The sequence below is a fragment of the Microtus oregoni genome, unplaced genomic scaffold (assembly GCF_018167655.1).
Source record: "Microtus oregoni isolate MIOR12 unplaced genomic scaffold, Mior012 000015F_ref0000493, whole genome shotgun sequence".
Lineage (NCBI taxonomy): Eukaryota > Metazoa > Chordata > Mammalia > Rodentia > Cricetidae > Microtus > Microtus oregoni.
This window is the reverse complement of record NW_024543074.1, coordinates 11,684,982-11,707,274: the sequence shown is the minus strand read 5'-3', so window position 1 is coordinate 11,707,274 and position 22,293 is coordinate 11,684,982. Positions and strand designations below refer to the sequence as shown.

General features: G+C 47.4%; 1 protein-coding gene across 2 annotated transcripts in view; it reads right to left on the bottom strand.

The window, feature by feature from the left end:
• Window positions 1-1,864: 1,864 nt before the first annotated feature.
• Window positions 1,865-22,293, bottom strand: part of Ypel2 (yippee like 2) — a 58,093-nt gene continuing 37,664 nt past the window's right edge. For both annotated transcript variants that reach the window (XM_041665016.1, XM_041665015.1), the window contains 3 exons: window positions 10,353-10,396; window positions 8,996-9,104; window positions 1,865-6,315 (listed from right to left, as the gene is read on the bottom strand). In XM_041665016.1, coding sequence (XP_041520950.1) covers window positions 6,226-6,315; window positions 8,996-9,104; window positions 10,353-10,396 — 243 coding nt within the window. In that variant the 3' untranslated portion in view covers window positions 1,865-6,225. The remainder of the gene's footprint in view (window positions 6,316-8,995; window positions 9,105-10,352; window positions 10,397-22,293) is intronic.

Below are 22,293 nucleotides of genomic sequence, written 5' to 3'. Positions count from 1 at the left end.
TTTAAAGGTCTCAGAGCCTTGGTTTCCTCACCTTTAAATGGAAGAATTAGTGTGAAAGCAATGGTGTGGAGAGCAAGGGGCCGACTAGATTGTGCCTCGGAAAAGCCACAGCCAATTTAAGGCTGGAGGGGAAGGGGAGCTGGGCCTTTGATCTCCAGTACCTGTGTCCTAGGATAGCTAAGCTTAAGTAGTGAGACCCTGTCTGAAAATAAAACAGGGGCTAGAGAGATGGCTCAGTGGTTCAGAGCACTTGGTCTTGCAGAGGACCTGGGTTCAATTCCCAGGATCCACATGGTGGCTCACACATATCCCTAAGCCCAGTTCCAAGGGTCCAAAGGACATAAAGACATGCATGCTAGCAACACATTTATTCACATAAAATACAAAAAAATCAAAGAATAAAAACCCAGCTTGAAACAGTATAGGGGAAAACCCAAGAGTCGTGAAGTCAGATGTTCTGCTTCCTGACCCATCTCTTGTAACTGGCATTTGTCACTGCTCTCCTGTAAGTGCTGAGAACTCCTAGGGGGATGTAAGGAAGAGCCTGAGCTTAAGGTCCCTGCTCCAGGTTCTGCAAGCCAAGCACCAGGAGTCACACAGGTCAGGTACACTGTACTCTCCCCTCCCTGGTCACTGTAGGCAGCGGGATTAGAACAAGGGCCCAGGATGACTGGCCTAGAACTGGCCGTCCGCTGCGTGTATTTTTTTCTCCTCTCTGTCCACTAAAGGCAAACCAGAATGAGATGATAACGGGAAGTCTACTGAAGCAAACAGGTCACAGGAAGGAGACCATGCTCGGCGACAAATAAAAGACAGCTGCAGCTGGGCCCAGAGAAGACAGCTGGAAAAGTGTGGGACGCAAGCTCGGGGCTTTGTTTTACATGCACACACACACACGCACACACACACACACACACACATACACACACACACACACACACACACACATTTTCTCTGTGTGGCCCAGGCTGTCTCGGAACTTGCTCTGTAAACCAGGTTGCCTCAAACTCAGAACCGCCTGCCTCTGCTTCCTGAGTGTTGGAACTAAAGGGGTGTGCCACCATGCCCATCCCTCTGAAGAAGCTTAAAATACAGAGCATGGGTGGGGATCTAGCTTGGTAGAGTCCCTGCCTAGCCTTGCACGCACGAAGCCTTGGGTTTGAATGTAGAGTAAAACCAGCACTGGCACATAGAAGTGCATGTAGGTACTTACAAGTGACTGGTTATTCAAGAGTGTGTGCTTGGAAAAAATACGAGCTGACTTATCACAGAGACAGAATTCTCAAGTTTGTAATCTCAATTTAATACCTGAGCAAGATTTGATTAAGCCAGACGGTGGTGGCGCACACCTTTAATCTCAGCCTCAGGAGGCAAAGGCAGGCAGATCTCTCTTTGTGAGTTCGAGGCCAGCCTGGTCTACAGAGCTAGTTCCAGGACAGATAAGGGCTGTTACACAGAGACCTGGTTTTGGAAAAAATTATTTTTTTTATTATTTTTTCACGTATTGGGATTGGATATTTATCTTCCATTGTTAATCCCCACCCCCGCACCTTTAACGCAATCCTCCCTCTAAAGAGGATGTCATCAGAAAAGTTTTCAGAAGGCGGGTCATGGCACAGATAACTGGAGAAGGAGGCTCATTCTTCACTTCTGATAGCCAAAGCCAGCTGAAAGGAGATGAACAGGAGATCTGAGATTCACTCATGAACAGGCCTGCTGTCCTCAAGAAATGTCCTTCATGGACTCAGCTAACAGGCCTGTGACCAGTGACAGACAGACGACCCAGCAGTGTAAGTGTTAAATGTCAAAATACACATTGTGTCAATGAAAACAGATGCCTTCGGCCCCGGAGTTAATATTTGAAAACTTTATTTTCTCAAATGAGCACCAACACAGATAGGAAACGACAAACAATGCAACTTCTCACTAATACTGAGTCATTATGTACAGATACCGAAAAGAGGTGAAGACGAATCACTCAAAAAACAATCGCCTTTGTTATTGGAGCAAAGTGACCTGCGGGGGAAAAAAATGCCACCAAAGACAACCGAAAATGAGAAACAAACACAATTTGAAATCCAACAATACAGTTTGTAAACACAGACAGACAGACAAACCTGTGGTACACAAGTCTCTGCGGGCTGGGAAGAGGGGACTGATTCCGCCTTCACCAAAACACTGTAGAACACGGGGCAGAGCTAACCTTGTAGAGACAATAAGGTCTTTCTTGGCTTTATCTTTGATTCTGGTACATTTCATGACTGTATAGTAATTTTAGAAATCAATCACGATTTTAAAAACAATCTTTCCCCCTCACAGAACTAGAATGTATTTTCCATTGAGGCAGATTTTTTTAAATACAAAAGTGATGTTCAAAATTTGATTTGTCAGCCTCTGCCTGAACCTGAAGCAATCCGACCTTCAAAAAAGAAAAAAGAAAAAGATATCGTGTTATCAATGTCCTTTTAGCCTGAACCAGAACCAGTTAACATTTAATATGACCTGGCTTCTAGAACAATCAGAGCCCTCGGATGTGTGACTGATCTGTTCACATCTCAGAAGCATGGACCTGACTTCGATTTCATCTTACAGGTTTGCTTTGCCAGCTTTAGAAGCAGAACACAGAGCACACTCCAACTCAGGGAGAGAAATCCTGCTCCATGCTGTTGGTCCACTCAGACATGGAAACCAGAGAGGGAAACTCTGCGTGCCCAAGATGTAAACTGTAATTCATATAGTGTCCTCAGTAGAAAAGAAAGTACACACACACACACACACACACACACACACACACACACACACACGATTTCAATTTCTCAGTTCTCCCAACTACAGCAATTACTTCTAAGTTATTACTACTGAAACTTGTTTCTTTTCTAGCCAAGACAGGATAAGAAAGTATCAGTTCATAACCTGGTAATTTACTACAGTCTGTTCCACTGGGGAAAACGCAAACACAAAAATGCAAAAAAAAAAAATGTTTTAAAGCCTCAATCCAAGTTAAAGTGACAGATCTTTAAAAAAAAAAAATCTTGGTGATTACTCTTTCCCTTAAAATGTACTTCAAGAAACAGAGAGGAAGCCATAGAACTGAAAACAAAGTGCTCCCAGGGATCTGAGAATACAGCACCAAATATATTATTTAAAAAATTAAATATTATTTACAAAAGTATATTTCACAAGAGACTTGAAAACCTTATTATAAAGGGGACACCGCTTTAGTACACACTGATCTACCAGCAAAGATTTACTTATCTACATGATCTGACTAGGTGCTGGGGCGGGACTCAGCCAGGCCCAGCCGAGAGCCCGTGGGCATCAAGCTTGGCTACCCTTGACTCATGCTCATTCACCCATTAGCAGCCTAGGGAAATATGGGGGAGGGGGTGAACGTACTCCAGGGTGGCCATGGCCCTATTACCTTACAGTGGCACGGGGAGACGGAATGGGAGCTGGTCAGCTAGTCTTCAGTTCAAAACGAAGGCAGCTGTGGGCTGAGGTACAGAACTTGAGGCCCCTCCCTTTCACTCTTTGCTGTTCACCCACCCCTGCCCAAGGTCACCCGATCAACTCCAACTCCCTGAACCTATGTGGGGTGAATGGATGAGGTCTTTGGTTATGCTGAGTCAATAATTTGGTGAGGAAAATAAAGAAACTGACGGAGGCTTGGAGCGCGCTTGTCTCCCTTGCTCAGCTGTGGACTCTAAAACTGCTAAGTGTCAGGCAGACAAGCCGTGGGTGGAGCGAGGGTCACACTGCTAAGTGTCAGGCAGACACGCCGCGGATGGAGCGCGGATGGAGCGAAGGGTCTAAGAAGCACTTCTGGTGTCATTGCCACAAAGAGAAGCCTAATGGGTTTTGGTCCCACCCCCAAAGTAGCTATGGAAAAACTGACCTGCTACTCCCTTTTGGCACCATATATAGTGCCAGACACCCACTGGATGCTCATCAGACAGCAGTTCAAGAAAAATCCAGAACCAGGCTCCTACTGGAGCTTGCTCTGGTCCAGGATGATCAAGGACCCCACCAAGTAAAAACAGTGGCACACTGGTCTCCTTCTCTGACCCTTGAGAATGGCAGGACATCACATATCCAAGTTCTACGCCTCACTAATTTTAGTTTTAAAGAAAAACTATCCACCTAGGTTTAACCCCCACTGTCCATTAAAAAAAGAAAAAGGACTTTAGTAGAGCTGGGATATTCCCTGAGCAAAGGGTGTGTGTAATCAAATCCTTAAATGAAGGCCACTTCCCTCGGGCAGGATTGGGGGGTGAACGCGACAAGGCATGACTCTGGAGACAGTTTTGGAATGTGAAAGTGGAAAAAATGTGTGTCACTGAGAACTTGAGCCTGGGAGCCACCAAGTGGTTTTCAGGAAGCAAAACTTACTCCTTCTGAGGCTCAGTCTGTCCTGCAGTCCATGGTGGTGGTGGTGGGGGATGGGAGGTGGAGCTAATGTTCCAAGGCTCTGGACAAGGAGACTTGAGGAACAAAATCCTGTTTCTAGGAATCCTTATGTCCCACAAGAGGAGCGATCTGCTGTTAAACAGGCCTGACCAGCTCTCTGCCACCTCGCCATCACCACCAGCAGGGCAGGGCCAAGTCCCAGATCAGGACACAGGGGACAAAGCCAGGGAACCACAGCTCTCCTGCTGGGAAATTAGTTCTGTTGAAGATGAGATTTGAAAATGCCCTGGGTCAGATGCTTTAGTCTGAGTTAACCAGTTTTACAGATTCTTATTCCCATGAATTCTTTTATTAGGCTTTTTTTTTAAGAAGTGCATTTTCCTGTAGGACCAGCCTAGTTGGAGAACAATGTTGAGAATTACCTACTATGTGTGTATTTTAACATTATTTTCTGCCTAGGAAATGAAATTAATTCAAATGAGTTTCAGCCATGTGCCACGTCATAGCTGTAAAACATTCAGTGTTGACTCAATGCGCTAAGTTCCTTAGCGTCGAGACTTACAGGGAATTTTCCCCATTGCTAATGCAAAGCTTGGGTGGGGTGATGGGTGAGGGGGCCACAGTGAACCTATGATTCCTCCCCACTGCAGGACCACACTGTCAGAAGATTACTCTCCCCACATAAGACACTCGGGTCTAAAACAATGGAGGCACGAGGGGGATGCAATCTTGGATCTTTGCTTCCTAGGTTATGATGGAACTGGAGAAAAAAAGCAAACCAGAAACACTATGCACAGAGAACTGCTAATCCCGTGGAAGCTACTGCACCCCGAGGAAGGATGCGCCGAGCCCAGACTGGCCCAAATCTAAACTGTTCCTCCCCGAACCTCTCCTCACTGCATTGCTCCCACAGAACTGCTGACTAGTGACCCATTGTTACTTTCCTGCTCGTTATCAGGAGTTCCCAGGCTGCGACCCGTGCTCCCTGGCTTTCCTCCACTGTGGATTTCAGGGTGCTGCTGGCTAAATGGAATATTTGCATCTTGCATTTCTCCCTTCACTGAAAGAGTGAAAGAAACCAAGAAGGTGATTGCCCATGGGTGGGGTGGGGGCAGGAGGCATCAGAGTCACTAAAACCCATTTGGGCTTTACCTACCCCCTACCCACCCTAGAAGGACATTCCGTGGCCCAGAATGCCAGGGTCTTGCCCTGTCAGCAAGAATCAGGGCCATTTCTTGTGCTAATCTGCTATCCTGGCACATTTGATGTTAGGACAGAAGTTTGTCGTCAGAGAGAACATAGCCATGAGGTATTTTTTTTTTCTCTTTGTCCTGTAGAAAGAGTCAATTATTTCAAGCCAGGTCCCCAAGAGTAGCACGGCTTTGTTCTACCTCTACCCTCCTGCCCCTTCCCCAACCCCAGGACTCTCGGGTTCATCTTTGCTCTTCCTTGTGCCCAGGTGCCACTGCTCTGACAATTAGGCAGCTCTCATATGGGCTGGGGGCCCCCGTTCAAGGTGGACGCCACCACACGGCCCCACACAGCCAAGGATCTGTTCTGTTTGTCATTTTGTTTTCAGCCAACACTGGAACAGAGAAGCCAAGATCAACTCACAAACAGATACAAAGCAAAGAGACAGAGAGACAGCGATTCAGAGGCCAGTCACCGAAAAAGATGGCGTCAGGGTAGGAGTATGCCCCCTGATGGCAAGGCCCCTGAATGGATGGAACCAAGTGTTCAGTCACTCTCTCACGCTTGGGTAGAATGTTCGATTGGATGGCATTCATGTGGATGCTGGACCGGATGGACGCTGTCGGGTCAGTCCCAGCCATTGTCCTTGATCATGTGTGCTAGTTCAATGATGTATTTGCCTTCTTTATATTTCTGACTGCTTTCAAAAGCATGTTCCTATAAAAGAGAGGAAGAGAAAGAACGCTGAGTGATCCAAGGCAAACAGGTAACTGCTGAGGCACAGAGGCAGGGATGGTGCTGATGAGAGGCACCAGGACAGCAAGTCAGGTCTACTGAAGATGCTAGAGGCAGGGATGGTGCTGATGAGAGGCACCAGGACAGCAAGTCAGGTCTACTGAAGATGCTAGCACACAAGCACTGAGTTCCTGTACTTAACAGTACAATGGAGGGAACAGATGGGCTTCCTCAGTATCATGACAGAATTTCTTTTAAACCTCTGCTTCAATGCCACCATCTTGGTAAGTTCTTTTACCGGTCATGTCTTCCTTTGCCGGCTGTGCCACCCTGTCTCCCCAGCTTCTTCCCTTATCTCTATCCACAGTACCCCATATTTCCTAATGCACACAACATTCCCGTTCAGTTTCTATTGCCTGTTATGCAAATGTTAAGGAGATGTTTATTTTTTTAAAGATTTTATCTATTTATTATATATACAGTGTTCTGCCTGCATACCAGGACACCAGATCTCATTATACATATAGACGGTTATGAGCCACCATGTGGGTGCTGGGAATTGAACTCAGGACCTCTGGAAGAGCAACCAGTGCTCTTAACCTCTGAGCCATCTCTCCAGCCCTGAAATGTTCGTGTTTTCTGCACTGCCATATCACTAGAAGATTAAAAGCCAGCTAACAGGCTTCAGTGAATAAAGTACAGCTGTTGGTAGAGCTACACAGTATTCCCTGTTGTAATCACACACACACACACACACACACACACACACACACACTCATGAGCTCCTTAGGTAACCCAGATTTCTGAAGCTTACTAGAGGAATGCCCTATAGATGTATCTAAAGTTTGTATATTATTTCCACTAGTTTCTAGGAACACAGGAAAGCCTGGTTATAATCTTTTTTAAATGAAGGTCTAAAAAAATATTTTTATTTTATGTGCATAGACATTTTGCTGGAGTTACAAGCAGTGGTGAGCTATCACCTGGGATCTGCAAGAGCAGCTTTTAACTGCTGAGCCATCCCTCCAGCCTTGGTTATATCCTAAAATGTACTTGTTCGGCTTAGGTGGGATAGCAAGAGAAACAAGTAGTATGAGGCCAGCCCGGTCCTGTTTCCCCTTCTTGTTGTTTCCACCTTAGATGAATCAAGTGTGTGTCTCTTTCACTGCTGTGCTCCAAGGTGATGATAGAGGCTACATAAATCCCAGTACAGGGCTGGAGAGATGGCTCAGAGGTTAAGAGCACTGGCTGTTCTTCCAGAGGTCCTGAGTTCAATTCCCAGCAACCACATGGTGGCTGACAACCATCTGTACTGAGATCTGGCGCCCTCCTCTGGCGTGTGGGCATACATCGAGGCAGAATGTTGTATACATAATAAATAAATAAATAAATAAATAAATAAATAAATAAATCCCAGTACAGAACCTGTCCCCACCATCTTGCCTGGGTGTAGGATCAAGGACTGAGAACACTGGTCCCTGGAGCTGTAACTCGGGGAATAATTGCGGTACAGGGGAGTGGAAATTGTCTCTTCTGCCTGAGCCTCAGCAGTCAGTAGGAAACCAAACCCTGTTGGTGTTTCAGAACCCCTGGGCTTTAGTTATCTTGCTGACCAGAGAATGGTTCTATGAAGTGAGGGGAACCAGGAGAATGTAGTCACAAGACAGAGGAAAAGCAGAATAACTGTGTCCCCAGATGATCAGCATCAGAACTGGGACCGCATGGTCTGTGCTTGTGATTCTAGCACGTGGCAGGCTGAAGAGAAAGGACCCAAGTTGCAGGCCAGTCTGGTCCTCGGCAAGACCTAACACCTCTGCCGCCACAGTCCCATTGCTCATAATTTATTTCCCTACATAAACGTCAATACTTTCAGAGCTTTCATTACTTCCTCAGCAAGGCTGGCTGGCCAAGATCGGTCGGCCACCACCTACCATGCCCAGGGGCTACTATATTCATTAGCACTTAAAAAGCAGAGAATGAGGCCGTAAAGCCACCTAAGAGACAGAGCCAGGTTTCCACCTCATTCCAATGCTTAGAGGGAGGCTGTGTACAGGCAATACAAGTGTTTAGATAGCCAGTGTTTCTATTACTTTCTCTGCAGATGTATATCTGTTTATGTGTACGCGTAGTTGGGTGTGTGAGTGAGAGAGACTGGGATGGGGGAAAAGAGGATGTGTGTTAGCCACAGGTTAATGGCACGTGTCTTCCTCAGTTGCTTTGTTGAGACAGTCTCCCACTGAACCTGGAGCTCACCAATTGGCTAGACTGGCTGGCCAGCAAGTCCCAAGTATTCTGGTTTGTAACTACCGAGCTCTGGGATTACAAACGTGTTACTGCACCCAACTTATCTTTTCCATGGGTGCTGAGGATCAGAACTCAAGTCCTCATGCTTGTGGGCAAGCACTCTGCTGAGACATCTTCCTGGTGTTGTTACATAACACATCCCCACACACAGTGCCCAGTCAGATGCTACTAAGTCCTGTTATAAATGTATACATGTGCACCGACAGGGCGTTCCCAGAACAGGTGAAGGACTGAGCTTGGAGGAGTCAGCTACTTGTCAGGCCTGAGGGAAACTAGTGGAAGAAAACAGCCCTCAGAGAGGAGGCCCTTTGCTACCTACCGCTCCAGGCCCCTTCTACCCAGGCCCTTTCATACTTACATATTTCCAGCCCAAAGTGGTTTTGCAGTTTTCACAGTAGATGTCTGCGACCGCATGGAGGCCTGTTAGCAACACCCGCTCTTCTGCAGGCCCACAGCCCACATTAACTCTATGCCAAAGACAGAAAGAGAGCGGGTAGTTAGACATCCGGGTAAACAACCATTCAAGTTGAGCTTCTGGCAAAAACTGACTAGACAGGACTGCTCCCGGGGAAGCCAGCACTGAGAAGAAAATGGTCTAGGGTGGAAATGAAAGGTAGCCATGTGGAAATATCTCAGAGGGAATAAATACTAGATCTGCAAGATTAAATTCTGCAAGCTAACCAAAACAGCTCTGGATGAGTTTGTTTAGGGTTTAAATTTCCTGACACAGATTTTTAATCTTGTAACTAAAAGAAAAACTGTATTACATTTACTTGTTGGGGACACATGCATGCTATTGTGCATGTGGAGGGCAGGACGACTTCGGGAGTGGGTTTTCATCTACAATAAGGATTTCCAGGGACCTGACTCATGCCATCAGGCTTTTGGGGAGCATTGCCTTCACCTGCCCAGACAGCTCTTCTCCCCTAATCTGGCAACTGCACAGTGAGGTTCACAGCCTTGAGACAGGTCCTTAAAAGGTTCCAGAGGACTGAGCAGTGGTGGCGCACGCCTTTAATCCCAGCACTCAGGGGGCAGAGGCAGGTGGATCTCTGTGAGTTCAAGGCTACCCCGGTCTACAAGACTTAGTTCCAGGACAGGCTCCAAAGCTAGAGAAACCCTGTCTCGAAAAACCAAAAAGTTGATGATGCCTAAGCTGGCAAGCAAGCCTTAGCATAAGGGCAGGGGGCCTAGACTACCAAACATGACACCTGTTTCAAGCTGTGCTAGATTTTCTTACATAGTTCAAGTGTCTGTGAGCTTTGCCTTCCTATTCCAGTCAGAGGCTATGACTCGCGTGTCCGTGGTTGACAATGCCTTCCTATTCCAGCCAGAGGACTCGCGTGTTCATGGTTGATAAAGAGCTGTGTAGACATCCTCGGCAGAAGGTATGAAGCCTTCCACAGGTTCTAGTCCCCGCTCCTTTCTCCTTTCTCAGGTTTTGCTGACCTCTGTGCTGAAGAAGCCCCCCCTCCCCCGTGTTTTCCTTGTGGGAAGACCCAGTGCTGGGCACTGCAGTGTGTACTTTATAGTTGGAGGGGCTGCCTACAAAATTTCACCTAAGGTACCTGACAGACACTGACTACTAGCCAATGGCCCTAGGAGTCTTACTAATATTGAGAAGGCAGAGATCATGGCCCAGTCACTGAGGAGTACTTTCCCCGCCCCTCAGGGATTTCACCCAATAAGCAGATGCTCCATTCAGAGACACTCACACTGAGTTAAAGAGGTATGCTCGTCCTTGACTTCCCTGGAACGACTGAAATACAAGAAAACAAATCAATTGTTAGACATCCACGCTTCCTGTGCCCATCTGGGAAAAGACCCCAAATCACAAGCCTGACCTTCCCTGCAAAAGGGAACTGGCAGACTGCAGAGTCTAGCTGGCAGGAGGCATGGGGGAGAAGGTGAAGGCAGAACAAACAGTTCAACAGAGATCAAGCCAGCCTGCAAGGGGGCTAATTTACCAGCTCAGGTGAGAAGAGGGACCGGGTACAGGTTAAGCAGCCAGCTGGCGTGTTGGTGCAGCCTCAAATACCAGCGCTACCATGGAGCACACTGAGAAACACGATCTTTATTTAACAACAGAACTCTGGGTAACTAAATACCCCTCTGTTCTTGACACTGCCTGACAGCGAATTCGCTGAGAGGATTAATCCACACTACGATTCCCGGTTTGAGCTGATGTCAGTCATCTGTGTTAGCCTTCGCTTCACACAGCAGCTCGGCACAGAAAGCCAGGGGCAACAGTCTGTCCTCTTCTTACTCAGAGCCCGGCACAAGAACTTGTTCTCATCACGCGCTTGGCGCTGGTCACTTCCACCTGCCACAGCGGTTAGGGTCCTGAGGAAGAGTCTAGGGCTCCACTTCTGCTGTGGAAGTGGCTTGGTCTCTAGGTCTCAGAGATGCTTACCCAGCAGAAGCCGCAGCACTTCAACCTCTAGCTGGGTATGCCTTCTGCATGTGTAGTGGCAGAGTGACCGGGGATGGGACAGAAAGGAGTCAGAGCTGCCATGCAAACTGGCATCTACTTCCATTAGCACAAACCTTGCCCGTGTTTCCCATCTCTAGTTTCACTGAGCTGTCTGGCCAACATGCGCCAGCCATGTTCTGTATTGCTGCTTGCATTTTTAATGTGGTATGACAATTGTATCCGAATTTAACTTCCTAGTCAGCTCTGGGGGGAAAAAAAGTATAAAAATGGACAAGGAAACAAGGAAGAAATCTGGGGCGTCTGTTGACAGATGACGAGAAGAGACAGCAGAGTTTAGAGCCCTGTGCCTCAGACAGTCGTTTGTCAAAGTACAGGTCTTTGGAAGTTGGTGTCTTTGGCCACAGAGAGAGCAGCATTCCTGGGGCAAAGTGGCCACTGGGACAGCTGGATAGCTGGATGCCTTCCAGCCCAGGTGCAGCTCAAGGAGCAAGCTCCCCAGCTGCTGCCCACACCCAAACCAGGTCTCCTGAAACATCGCCAAAGACCTCCCAGGCACAGCGAAGCTGCTCCGGGTATCATGGCCTCAAATACTGAACATGGAGGTCCCGGTGACAGCCTAGACTTTACACAAACGGTCCAAGGAAACAAAAGGTGCCGACTTAGTGGCCTCTTCTTGCTGCTTCATCACTGTAGCGCTTACTCTAGCCCAAGCCCAATCACACTGCTTAGTTAATGTGCGCAGCTTTGCCCACCTGGTTCTCGGGCTTCCTAGTTCATGCACTTTCCTCTGTCTCTCCATCTGGATTTAGTTTCAACTATGCTGTGAGTTTCAGAGGGCATGACCCACATCTTCAAGTCTCTCTGGACCCCCAGAACAGCGTGTGAATCTGGCACATAATGATTGCTGATTTATTTATTTTTATTTTATGTGCATTGGTGTTTTGCCATGGGTGTCAGGTCCCCTGGAACTGGAGTTACAGACAGAGTCTCATGATGTATGCCAGGCTGGCCTTGAACTCCCAGTAATCCTACTTCAGCCTCCAGAGCTGATAGGATCATGGGTATGAGCCATCACACCCAGTTCAGGTCAGCAGATATTAAATACTATTCCAGTGAACTGCCTCTGTATTTTCTTTAAATATTATTGGGGTGCATGAATTCATGTGTCCTGATATCTGTATGCCTGTGAAGCTATCACCACCATCAAGATGAAGGATAATCACCAGGCCTGGTGGCACTGATTTATAAGTAGCATTTGTTTTGTTTTTTGAAGCAGGATCTCTCTCTCTCTCACACACACACACACACCCCTCATTACTCACACGGTGAGGCCAGTCCCTGGCTGACCTGGAACTCACTATGTATACCGGGATGGCCCACCTCGTGTATTGCACTAGACTACAATACATTTTTATATGAAACTCATTGTTGTTAACTCCACCACCTCACCTCCCTTTCTTCTCAAAGAACCAGTTACCAAATGCGGATTTACTCTATGACCTCAGAACATCACTTGGCATCTGTCTGTAAGACAGTCTGATTATGGGCGGATGTGCATTTTCTTTAGGATAGTAGAATCCTATGATTAAAGACACGTGCCACCACACCCTGCCTCGATTTCTGTTAGTTAACCTGGTCTACCTAAGAGTGTCCCAGGTTAGCCAGGGTGACAATACTAAGACAGACAGACACAAAGAACAGAGATCACAGACTATTCATCGTGCCTCAGGATTCCCTTGAGTCTCTCCTCTGCATCCCTTTCTCAATAACGGCTCGGCAGGCAGTCAATGCTTTCTGTCACTCATACACCGTGTAAGAGTTTTTGTTTGGCCTCTTTTACTCAGAATTATTTAAAACAAATTTTTAAGGTATATTTTATTTATGACTATATATGTAAACTGATGTCCAGAGGACAGGAAAGAGAGTGTCGACCTCCTGGAGCTAGAGTTATAGACGGCTGTGAGCCATCTGATGTGGGTGCTGGGAACTGAACCCAGGTCCTCTGTATGAGCAGCAAAAGCTCAACCATGGAGCCATCTCTCCAGCCTCTAGCTCAGTTCTTTTAAGAGTCATCCATATTGCTGGGCAGTGGTGGTGAACACCTTTAATCCCAGCACTCAGGAGGCAGAGGCAGGTTAGCTCTGAGTCTGAGGCCAGCCTGGTCTACAGAACTAGTTCCAGGACAGCCAGGACTGTTAAGAAACCCTGTCGCGAAAAACAAAAACAAAAAAACAAAAAAAAAGAAGAAGAAGAAAAAAAGAAAAAGAAAAAGAAAGGCCGGGCGGTAGTGGCGCACGCCTTTAATCCCAGCACTTGGGAGGCAGAGGCAGGCAGATCTCTGTGAGTTCGAGGCCAGCCTGGTTTACAAGAGCTAGTTCCAGGACAGGAACCAAAAGCTACAGAGAAACCCTGTCTCGAAAAATCAAAAAAAAAAAAAAAGAAAGAAAGAAAAAAGAAAGGGAGGAAGAAAGAAAAGAAAAGGCTCTACTTATGCACTTATGTATCTGATGTACATGGGTGATTTATCTGCACACCAGAAGAGAATTGGATAGTGTGCTCACTGCCACGAGGGTGCTGGGAATTGAACTCAGGACCTCTGACGAGCAGCCAGTGCTCTTAACCACTGAGCCATCTCTCAGGGCGCCATATAAAAAGTTCACACCATATATACTTTATAGCAGCACACTCACAGCACCAGCAAACTTACGCTCAAGCATTTTGCCAAAAGAGCACTGCACTGGGAACGCCCATCTGCTCCAGGGCATTGCTCAGAAGTAACTGCTAGGAGCCTGACACAGATTAAAATTCCTAGAGAGCAGGGGCTGTGAGGTAGGATGTGTGGCAAAGAAAACAATCTCCTTGGGCTCAAAGGTGGCTCACAGATATGCCAGGACAGATCCTCCAGGCCTGTTTGGTAAGAGTATGCTGGCACAAGTCCAGGCCCTGCCAAGGGTGCTGGACCCAAGGAGGGCTGTTCTGGTGGGAGTACATCTTCAGGTACGCTCCAAGAAGCAGAATCTACCACTGTCTCCCCAGCCTGGCACTCAGAGCCGCTGCATTTTCTGAGGCGGAAGTCTGGCCGCTCTTCCACTGCGGATTCCACCACCCTGGGGACCCTGCCAACCCAACATTTACGATGAGAAAAACAGACAGGGAGAACAACAGGCTTCTTGCAAATAGACACAGCAAGAATAGCCTGGCTGGGTCACTGTATTCCGTAGGGCTGGCCCAGCCCAGCCCAGCACAACCTGGCACAGCCTGGTGTTCCCTTGGGTGAGGGTGGTACCGAAGGTGGGGAAGCTAAAGGAAGCTAAGGAAGCAATTAAAACAAGGCAAATAGAACCGAGACCAGGAGATGCCAGACTGTCAGACACATTTGTTTGCTGTCATTACTGCCAGGCAACAAAGCAGTTCTTTTCCATGCTGTGTGTCAACCAAGGCTGGTGTGCAGGCCAGAACCAAAGGCTTTGTTTTGTTTCTGGCATACAAAACTTTTCTTCTGTCCTTCAAAGTACACTACCAGCAGTGGGCCCAGCCCTTCCAGGCGGCTCAAAGACACAGAAAGGGCCCAAACCACTCAGTTCTGGCCCTGTTGGGCGTCTGGAAGGCAGCAACTTCTTTTTCAAGCAGGGAGCTGCTGAAGCTGGGTGTGGTGGCACATGCCTGCAACCCTAACTCTTGGGAGGCAGAGGCGGGAGGAATGCGGGGAGGCCAACCTGGGTCACACACAAGACCCTGCCTCAAAAAGAGTGAACACTGGAGCATTAGGGGGCAGAAGGCAGCGATGTGGGGAGCAGGTACAACCTCTGGCAACAGACTGAGCACTTGCTCGTCATTCCAGAAGACCTACTGGTGTTCCAGTCCTGACTGTGACACCCCCACTCACCTGCTGACTCGTGCCTCTCGGCTCTCATTTTCATCCATAAATGGAAATCATGACTATTTCAAAGGGCAGTTAAGACGGGGAAGCAGCCGGGCACACACATTTAATCCCAGTACTCAGGAGGCAGAGGCAGGTGGATCTCTTTGAGTTTGAGGCCAGCCTGGTCTACAAAGAGTTCCAGAGCAACCAGAGCTGCTGCAGGGAAACCCTGTCTCAAAATCCAAACCAAACCACAAAACAAGGAAACCAGCAAGCCCCACAAGATAGATGACGGCCAGAGCAGAAAGTTCTACTTCCAATCAAGGCTTCTCAGGACCTCAGGGAAGAGAAGTTGACTTTTTAACTCTCCAAGGCTCTTCTCTTGGGGACTATTAAAAATAAAATCGTTTATGTGTGTACTCATGCATCACGTGTGCCTGGTGTTCAGAGGTCAGGAGAGGGCATGAGATTCCCCTGAAAATGGAAGGAGTTACGGGTGGCTGCAAGCCTCCACGTGGATGCTGGAAACCAAATCCAGGTCCACTCCAAGGGGACCGAGTGATTTTAACAGCTCTCCAGCCTCTCTCTTACCAAGCCGAAAGGTGGGGCTTCCCCACTTTGCAACTCAGGTGTCATCATGAAAAGGGAAAAGAGCCGGGCAGTGGTGGCGCACACATTTAATCCCAGCACTGGGGAGGCAGAGGCAGGCAGATCTCTGCAGGTTCAAGGCCAGCCTGATCCACCAGAGCTAGTTCCAGAACAGCTGGAGCTAAACAGTGAAAACCTGTCTGATAAACCAGAAAAGAGAGAGAGAAAGAGAGAGGGAATGAGAATGAGGGTAGTGAGTTCCAGATCAGCCTAGGCTAGAATATAAGGTTCTGACTCAAAAATACTTTTGAGGCATAAAAAGGATGATGGAAATATGTCTTTAAATATAAAATTAAGTGGATCTTGCTATAGTCCAATCATTATCATTGGATTGCTATGTACAATCATTATCATGTTTAATTCCAGAACATTCTCATGTTCCAGAAAGAAATCTCAGCACCCTTTCTCTCTCTTGCCCCAGCCCCTGGCAGCCAGTCTCCTCCCACCTCTAAGAGCTGCATGAGGCACTAACTATACTTATGAGGTGGTTAAAACTGACCTTTGAAACGCTTTCAAATGCTTCATCAGGACAGGAGCCAAGTATGTAGATACAGGTACAAAGGAGGATCAGGGATCAGTAAGACCTTTCCCCTTGGAACTGTGGCTGTCGCCTCCCCATACCCAACAGGAAACAGATGTGGCATGTTATGAGAAAGGGTCAGGTCAGCCATTTTCCTATTATTCGTTCTCGTCTTTTTCTCTGTCTATCGTTAGTGTCCGTGAGGTCACAATAAAACACAGCCATTGCAAAGGGCTGGAACCCCAGCCAAACAATGCTAGATCCTCCTGGATGCCACCCTTGAAGAAACACATGGGTAAGTGAGAAGAATGGTAGTAATGAACAATGCTAGAAACTTCCAGAACGAAGCACACGTGTAGCTGATAGAAGCTGACTGTTTAGTTAAGAGGAAAAGACTCCTACAGGGGATTTCTTCCATTGTCTCTACGATAAGAACCGAGGAAATGGACTCACATGGAAATGGGGAGGTGGTTAATTATGAAGGTATTTCCTGGCTGTGGTTTCCACACTGGGACATAGGTTACCAGGAAGACTGGGATAAAACAAAGCCATTTGGGTATCTTTATGATTTACCAAGAAAAAAACCTTCACATAGGGATCTGGCAGCCTTAGTGGTGTGACATACCTATAATCCCAGCACCTGGAAGAACTATCTACATCTCTACGTGATAAGTACCATGTGACTCAGAGTTACATAGGGACACCCTGTGTCAAACAAACATAAGGAAAGGGACTTCAACAGGATGGCTTCGTCGTTCCTCTGTGCCTGTGGCCTATGGGTCTCACTGAAGGAAGGGCAGAGAAGGGACACTTTTTGTTTTTGGTTTTCTAGACAGGGTTTCTCTGTAGCTTTGGAGCCTGTCCTGGAACTAACTTTTGTAGACCAGGCTGGTCTCGAACTTACAGAGATCCGCCTGCCTCTGCCTCCCAAGTGCTGGGATTAAAGGAGTGCACCACCACTGCCCAGGTGAAGGGCCTTGTTCAAAAGGAAGAAATAGTTGCTGTGCATGGGATAATTCATGGTCACTGTATTTGCAAAAAGTGGTAAGAGCCCCGAGTGCCTGATTTATTGCTGAAGGTATGGCATAGTTGGGGATCTCTGCCTTGGTGAGACCTTTCACTTCCTGTTCCTGTTGACCCAGGTGCCCTGAAGTTTCAAGGTTGGGCCTAAGGACAGGTGGTGCCCCAGCTCACCCAGTCATGACTGCCTGGTGTCTGGCAAAGAGGATGCAGGCAGCTTTGGTGCTTGGGAAGCCTTGGACCAGTTCTCCCTAGCGGCATGTCCCTGGGCAAGGCATTTCTGAGTCTCTGACCATGTAGAATCTGGAAAACTACCTACTCCACAATATATTCTAGCTAAGAGGGATGCTGTTCATTGTTCTTTCAGGGAGATCCCAGACTCCAGACCCTACAGGTTCAGGTTCGTCCCTCGGCTGTCCCAGGGCCTCAGCTGGACTTGGAGCTGTGGTTGTTCTCTGTTGCACTAAAGGCAGGGAAGATTCTGAGTGTGCGGCAGTGGTTTCGAGTGGTAGAGGCCAAAGTAAACAACCAGGCAGTGAGAAAACAGATGCTGCCAGTTAGCAGGACCTTCCTTCCCTCCCTTCCTCCCTTGGAGAAGTAAGGGCTGGCAAATGCTCGTTCTTCACAGGACAGAGTAGAGAGTGCTCAAACTCACACACCCTGCCCCCCAGGACAAAGGCCGGCAAGTCAGCCTCACAAGGCCTGCTCAGGAAGATGACATTTTTCTGAACCGGCCCCTGGGGGTGGCGGAATGATGTAATGGCAGCTTGCTACTGGGCATCAAATTCAAATCAAATTTGAGTTTGCTAGCCGGGCGGTGGTGGCACACGCCTTTAATCCCAGCACTCGGGAGGCAGATCTCTGTGAGTTCGAGGCCAGCCTGGTCTACAAAAGTAAGTTCCAGGCAAGGCTCCAAAGCTACAGAGAGACCCTGTCTCGAAAAACCACAAAAAAAAAAAAAAAGAAATTTGAGTTTGCTTTAATTTTGATGCCATTCATCTATAAAACTAAAAACTTTTAACAAAGAGTATTCATATTGGAGCTCAAATTCCTCTCAAATTCTTCGGGCCTTTGAAAACAATTCAGGGTTGCTATCATTTAAGGAAAAATGCTATTACTATGATCAAAGCATAAATATCAATATATTTTAAATATACTAATTAAAATATAAAAGACTCCTATTCCCAAAGTCAATGAGGCGTACGCAAATGAAATGTCCTTAAACTAAAGAAGACGTGAGCCAGCAGTTAAAACCTACAGACTCCTGTTGCAGTAAGCGCCCAGTGCCTTCCAAGGTAAGCGACACGCAATACAGAAGGAACTGCTTTCTAAATATTTCTAACAATCACTCAGAGAAATTGGGCAGTGTCAGTAACACGAGATTTTTTTTTTTTTTTTTTTGGTTTTTCAAGACAGGGTTTCTCTGTGGCTTTGGAGCCTGTCCTGGAACTAGCTCTTGTAGACCAGGCTGGCCTCGAACTCACAGAGATCCGCCTGCCTCTGCCTCCCGAGTGCTGGGATTAAAGGCGTGCGCCACCACCGCCCGGCTCAGTAACACAAGATTAAAGGGGTTTATGAAAAGGACTGAATGGGTGGCAAGGAGGCTGACCGGGTTAAGGCACTTGCTAAGTCTGGTAACACTGAGTTCATTCCCTAGAGCCAACACCTGACGGAGAGAACCACACATGGTGAGTTAAAATGTAGTTAAAAAAGGGTTGGAAAGAAGTCATGGTTCACACTGGCCTGGTACTCACCATGGACCAGGCATGATCCAAACTGATCCAAACACAGCCAGTCCTCTAGGCAATACAGTGAGGAAGGCTAAATCATCCCCCACTTTACAGATGCTTAAGGAATATGCCTAGAGTCAAACAACAACATGAGAGACTCAGGCAACTGGTTCTAAAATCTGGGGGAGCACAAAGTCGGGGTAACAAGGGTATGGTATAAGTGACTTTCTAAAAAGAAGGGAATTAGTTTCAAATGTATGTTGGGCACTAGGGTGTAGAGAGAACAATTCAGATTTCACCTCCAAAACAGAACAAGAAACACCCAAAGTCACTTTGGGAACCTCCCAGAGTCACTCAACTTGTCAAGTCAAGGTCATTGTAAGCCTAAGGCTTCTGACTTCCCAGCCCAAGATTTCCCTAGCAGGCATTCACTGGGGAAAGCTGTCTCTGTTGGGAGTTATGGGGGGCTGTGGACCCCTGGACCCTGAATTCCTTGTGAGCGGCTTGTTTTTCCTATGCTTGCAGCTGCTCTGAGCAAAACAACTTGTTTTCCTCTGCTCTGAGAAGCCTGCAGCTGCTTTGAGCACGAGACCTTGATGGCAGGCTGGTGGGTCTACAGCAGGGAAAATGGCGGGAGCTGGGGAGTGGCCAGAGCCATATAAGCTTCCCCTGAGCACAATTAACTTGGCATTCTTGTAGCAAGGATGACCTTTGTCTCTGAGTGTTTCCATCTCCAGTCCCTTGCAGTAGCACTAACCGGAGTAGAGCTTTACAGCTCTTTAATGAGAGAGGGATGGGTCAATCTGTCAGAACTGATGAAATCTCGTCGGCCATTCAAATGCCTCTGCTCTGATGCCATGTTTACTTAATAGTCTAAATTTAACTCTCGCTCAAGTGGGTTTACCTTCAAGGAAGATAACACACAGTCCAAGCTTTCAGGATTAAGCGCTGGAAATTAATGAATTCGAATTCTGGCTTACCAGTCAGCTCTCTGAGTTGTGTTACAGTGAACTGCTTCAGAGTTTGGTTGCTCTTGAGTAAACGAAAAGGAAAACAAAAAACTTGATTTATGGACCTATGGTGTGTGAGGCTGTCTAGGGACCACCCAGGGGATGTTCTGCACCCCGGGGCTAAAAACAGCTCTCCAGCTCACTACTGAAAGATTATTTCACAACACTTGAAATAAATAATTCAAAGCTAAGAAGTTGGCTTTTAGCTTTTTAGCTCCTTAAAAATCCTTTCGTTGGCAAAGAAGGATTAGAAGGCTGCTTGGGCCTTGTACAGCAAATGCGCCAGTAACCATAGTCCCTTGAAAGCCCCCGTAGTGGGCTGCACTCTGAGCATCCTGGAAGCCCTCCAAACACATAGGACGACTTCCTCTTGTTTATTTCACAGACCCACATGGCTCTTGCTCTTATCGCAATCTCCCAGTACTTTTTAGAGCAAACTCACTACCTTCTTCAGCCAATTGGCCCCTACTGCCAAGTTTCTTTCTTTCTTTTTTTTTTTTTTTTTTTTTTTGATTTTTCGAGATAGGGTTTCTCCGTAGCTTTTGGTTCCTGTCCTGGAACTAGCTCCTGTAGACCAGGCTGGCCTCGAACTCACAGAGATCCGCCTGCCTCTGCCTCCTGAGTGCTGGGATTAAAGGCGTGCGCCACCACAGCCCGGCACTGCCAAGTTTCTTAAATGAGCTGAGTGAGCCCCTTCCCCTTAGGGCTGCCTACCTGAAGTTCTGCATGTCTGCATGTCTGCATCAAGCGTCTGTGAACTAGACATCCAGCGGTTTGGTGTAATAGAGTATAGCTAAGTCGGGAGCAGAATCAGTTAGCCTGATCTACATAGCCTGGTGTATGGTTACTTGCGGGCCATCCATGGCTATATAAGGGAGAACTAAGAGTCCCCTAGGAGTGGAAGGCATGGTGACCGAACAACCGGCTAGGTTTGCTTGTGTAAGTGCTCTGTGATGTCTGTACAAGGCTCAACTCTGGGGACAAATTTCTCAGAAAGACTGTGACACATGACTGTGCTTGGGTAACCCAGGCTTTTAATTCCTCGTTCTAGCACTTTGTCATGAGCTTTGCGTCTCTGGTCCCACGTTCCTCCTCTGTACAGCGGAACGACAGTGTCTACTTTCCTTCAACTATCCTTGGTGTTTTCTCTACCTAACTTGGCTTCACATCTCCCTGCCCATGCCCTATGCTTCTGTACCTCATTTTCAGCCCTGAATGTCAAACACCAACTCCTCCCAGAAATGCTAATCCACGTACAAGGTCTTACAACAATTAATTGCACTTCAGGTTGATCATATGAACTAAAGGAGGCTAATGAATATGTTCCTTCCTGCGGTGGCAGCTTCTACCGTATTAGCATGTTCCCATCTCCAGTTCAGCAGACACACGCGTGAAGTCAGATATATTACTTAAAAGGTCATGATCAGCATCTGAGAGGGGGAGCTGAAGCAGGAGAAATATCACAAATTGAGACTGACTAGGCAGCGCAGTGAACTCCAGGCCAGCCTGGACGCCAGAAAATAAAAGCCTGACTCAGGTGTAGTGGGGCACTCGGGGAGCAGAGGCAGGCAGATCTCTGAGCTCCAGATGTTGTCTACGTAGTCAGCAAGGACAGCCAGAGCTAGAGAGAGACCCTGTTTCAGGAAAGGGGAAGAGGACATGGTGGGGGCTGTGAGAGCCCCAGTGCAGACCACAGAAACCAGGCAAGAGCGCGGAAGGCGCTGCGAAAAGGCCAGGAGGCACACACAATGAACTCCAGAAATAGAACATAACCAGATCGGAATAACCGGCCTGTTGGCTCCTAAGCTAGGAAAAACTCCATAACCTGCCTTTCCCGAGGAGAGTGTCCCCAGTGCTCTCTGTGAAAGGGGGGAGCTGAGAAAGGTCTCTTACAGAGCAGACCCCCGAGTCCATAGTCTCTAGAGAACAGCCACCTGGCACACTGAAGGTTTCTGACTCAGACCTCTCCACGCTCGTGGTGGTAAACGTCCTCTTTGCTTTTCACTGGTTGACCTATCTGATGATCCCTTGGCTTAGGGCTCTCAGCACTCAGATGGAGAAACTAAAATTCCTGCCGTATAATCTGGTGTTCATCTTTCTTCCTGGGCCAACAGGAAAGTATTGGGCTCACTGTGAATTATCAGGCCCTGGGAAAACATTGCCTAGTCAAAGGGAAAGGTGCCAATCTAGGGCAGTCTATGAAAGTAAAGAACTGAGGATGTCTAAATGGCCAGGGAGCAAGGGAGGGGCTCAGAACCACCCAGTGTGGTCACGTGATCATACTAGTGCTCTTTATTTAAATCTGCAAGACCTGCTGGATACCACGGAGGATTTTAACTAGTCATCTGTGTACTGAAGGTGCTTATTACAATCTGGCCAAGTAGGAGACAGGCCTAAAACACATAAATAAAACATGCTAACACAGTTAAAAT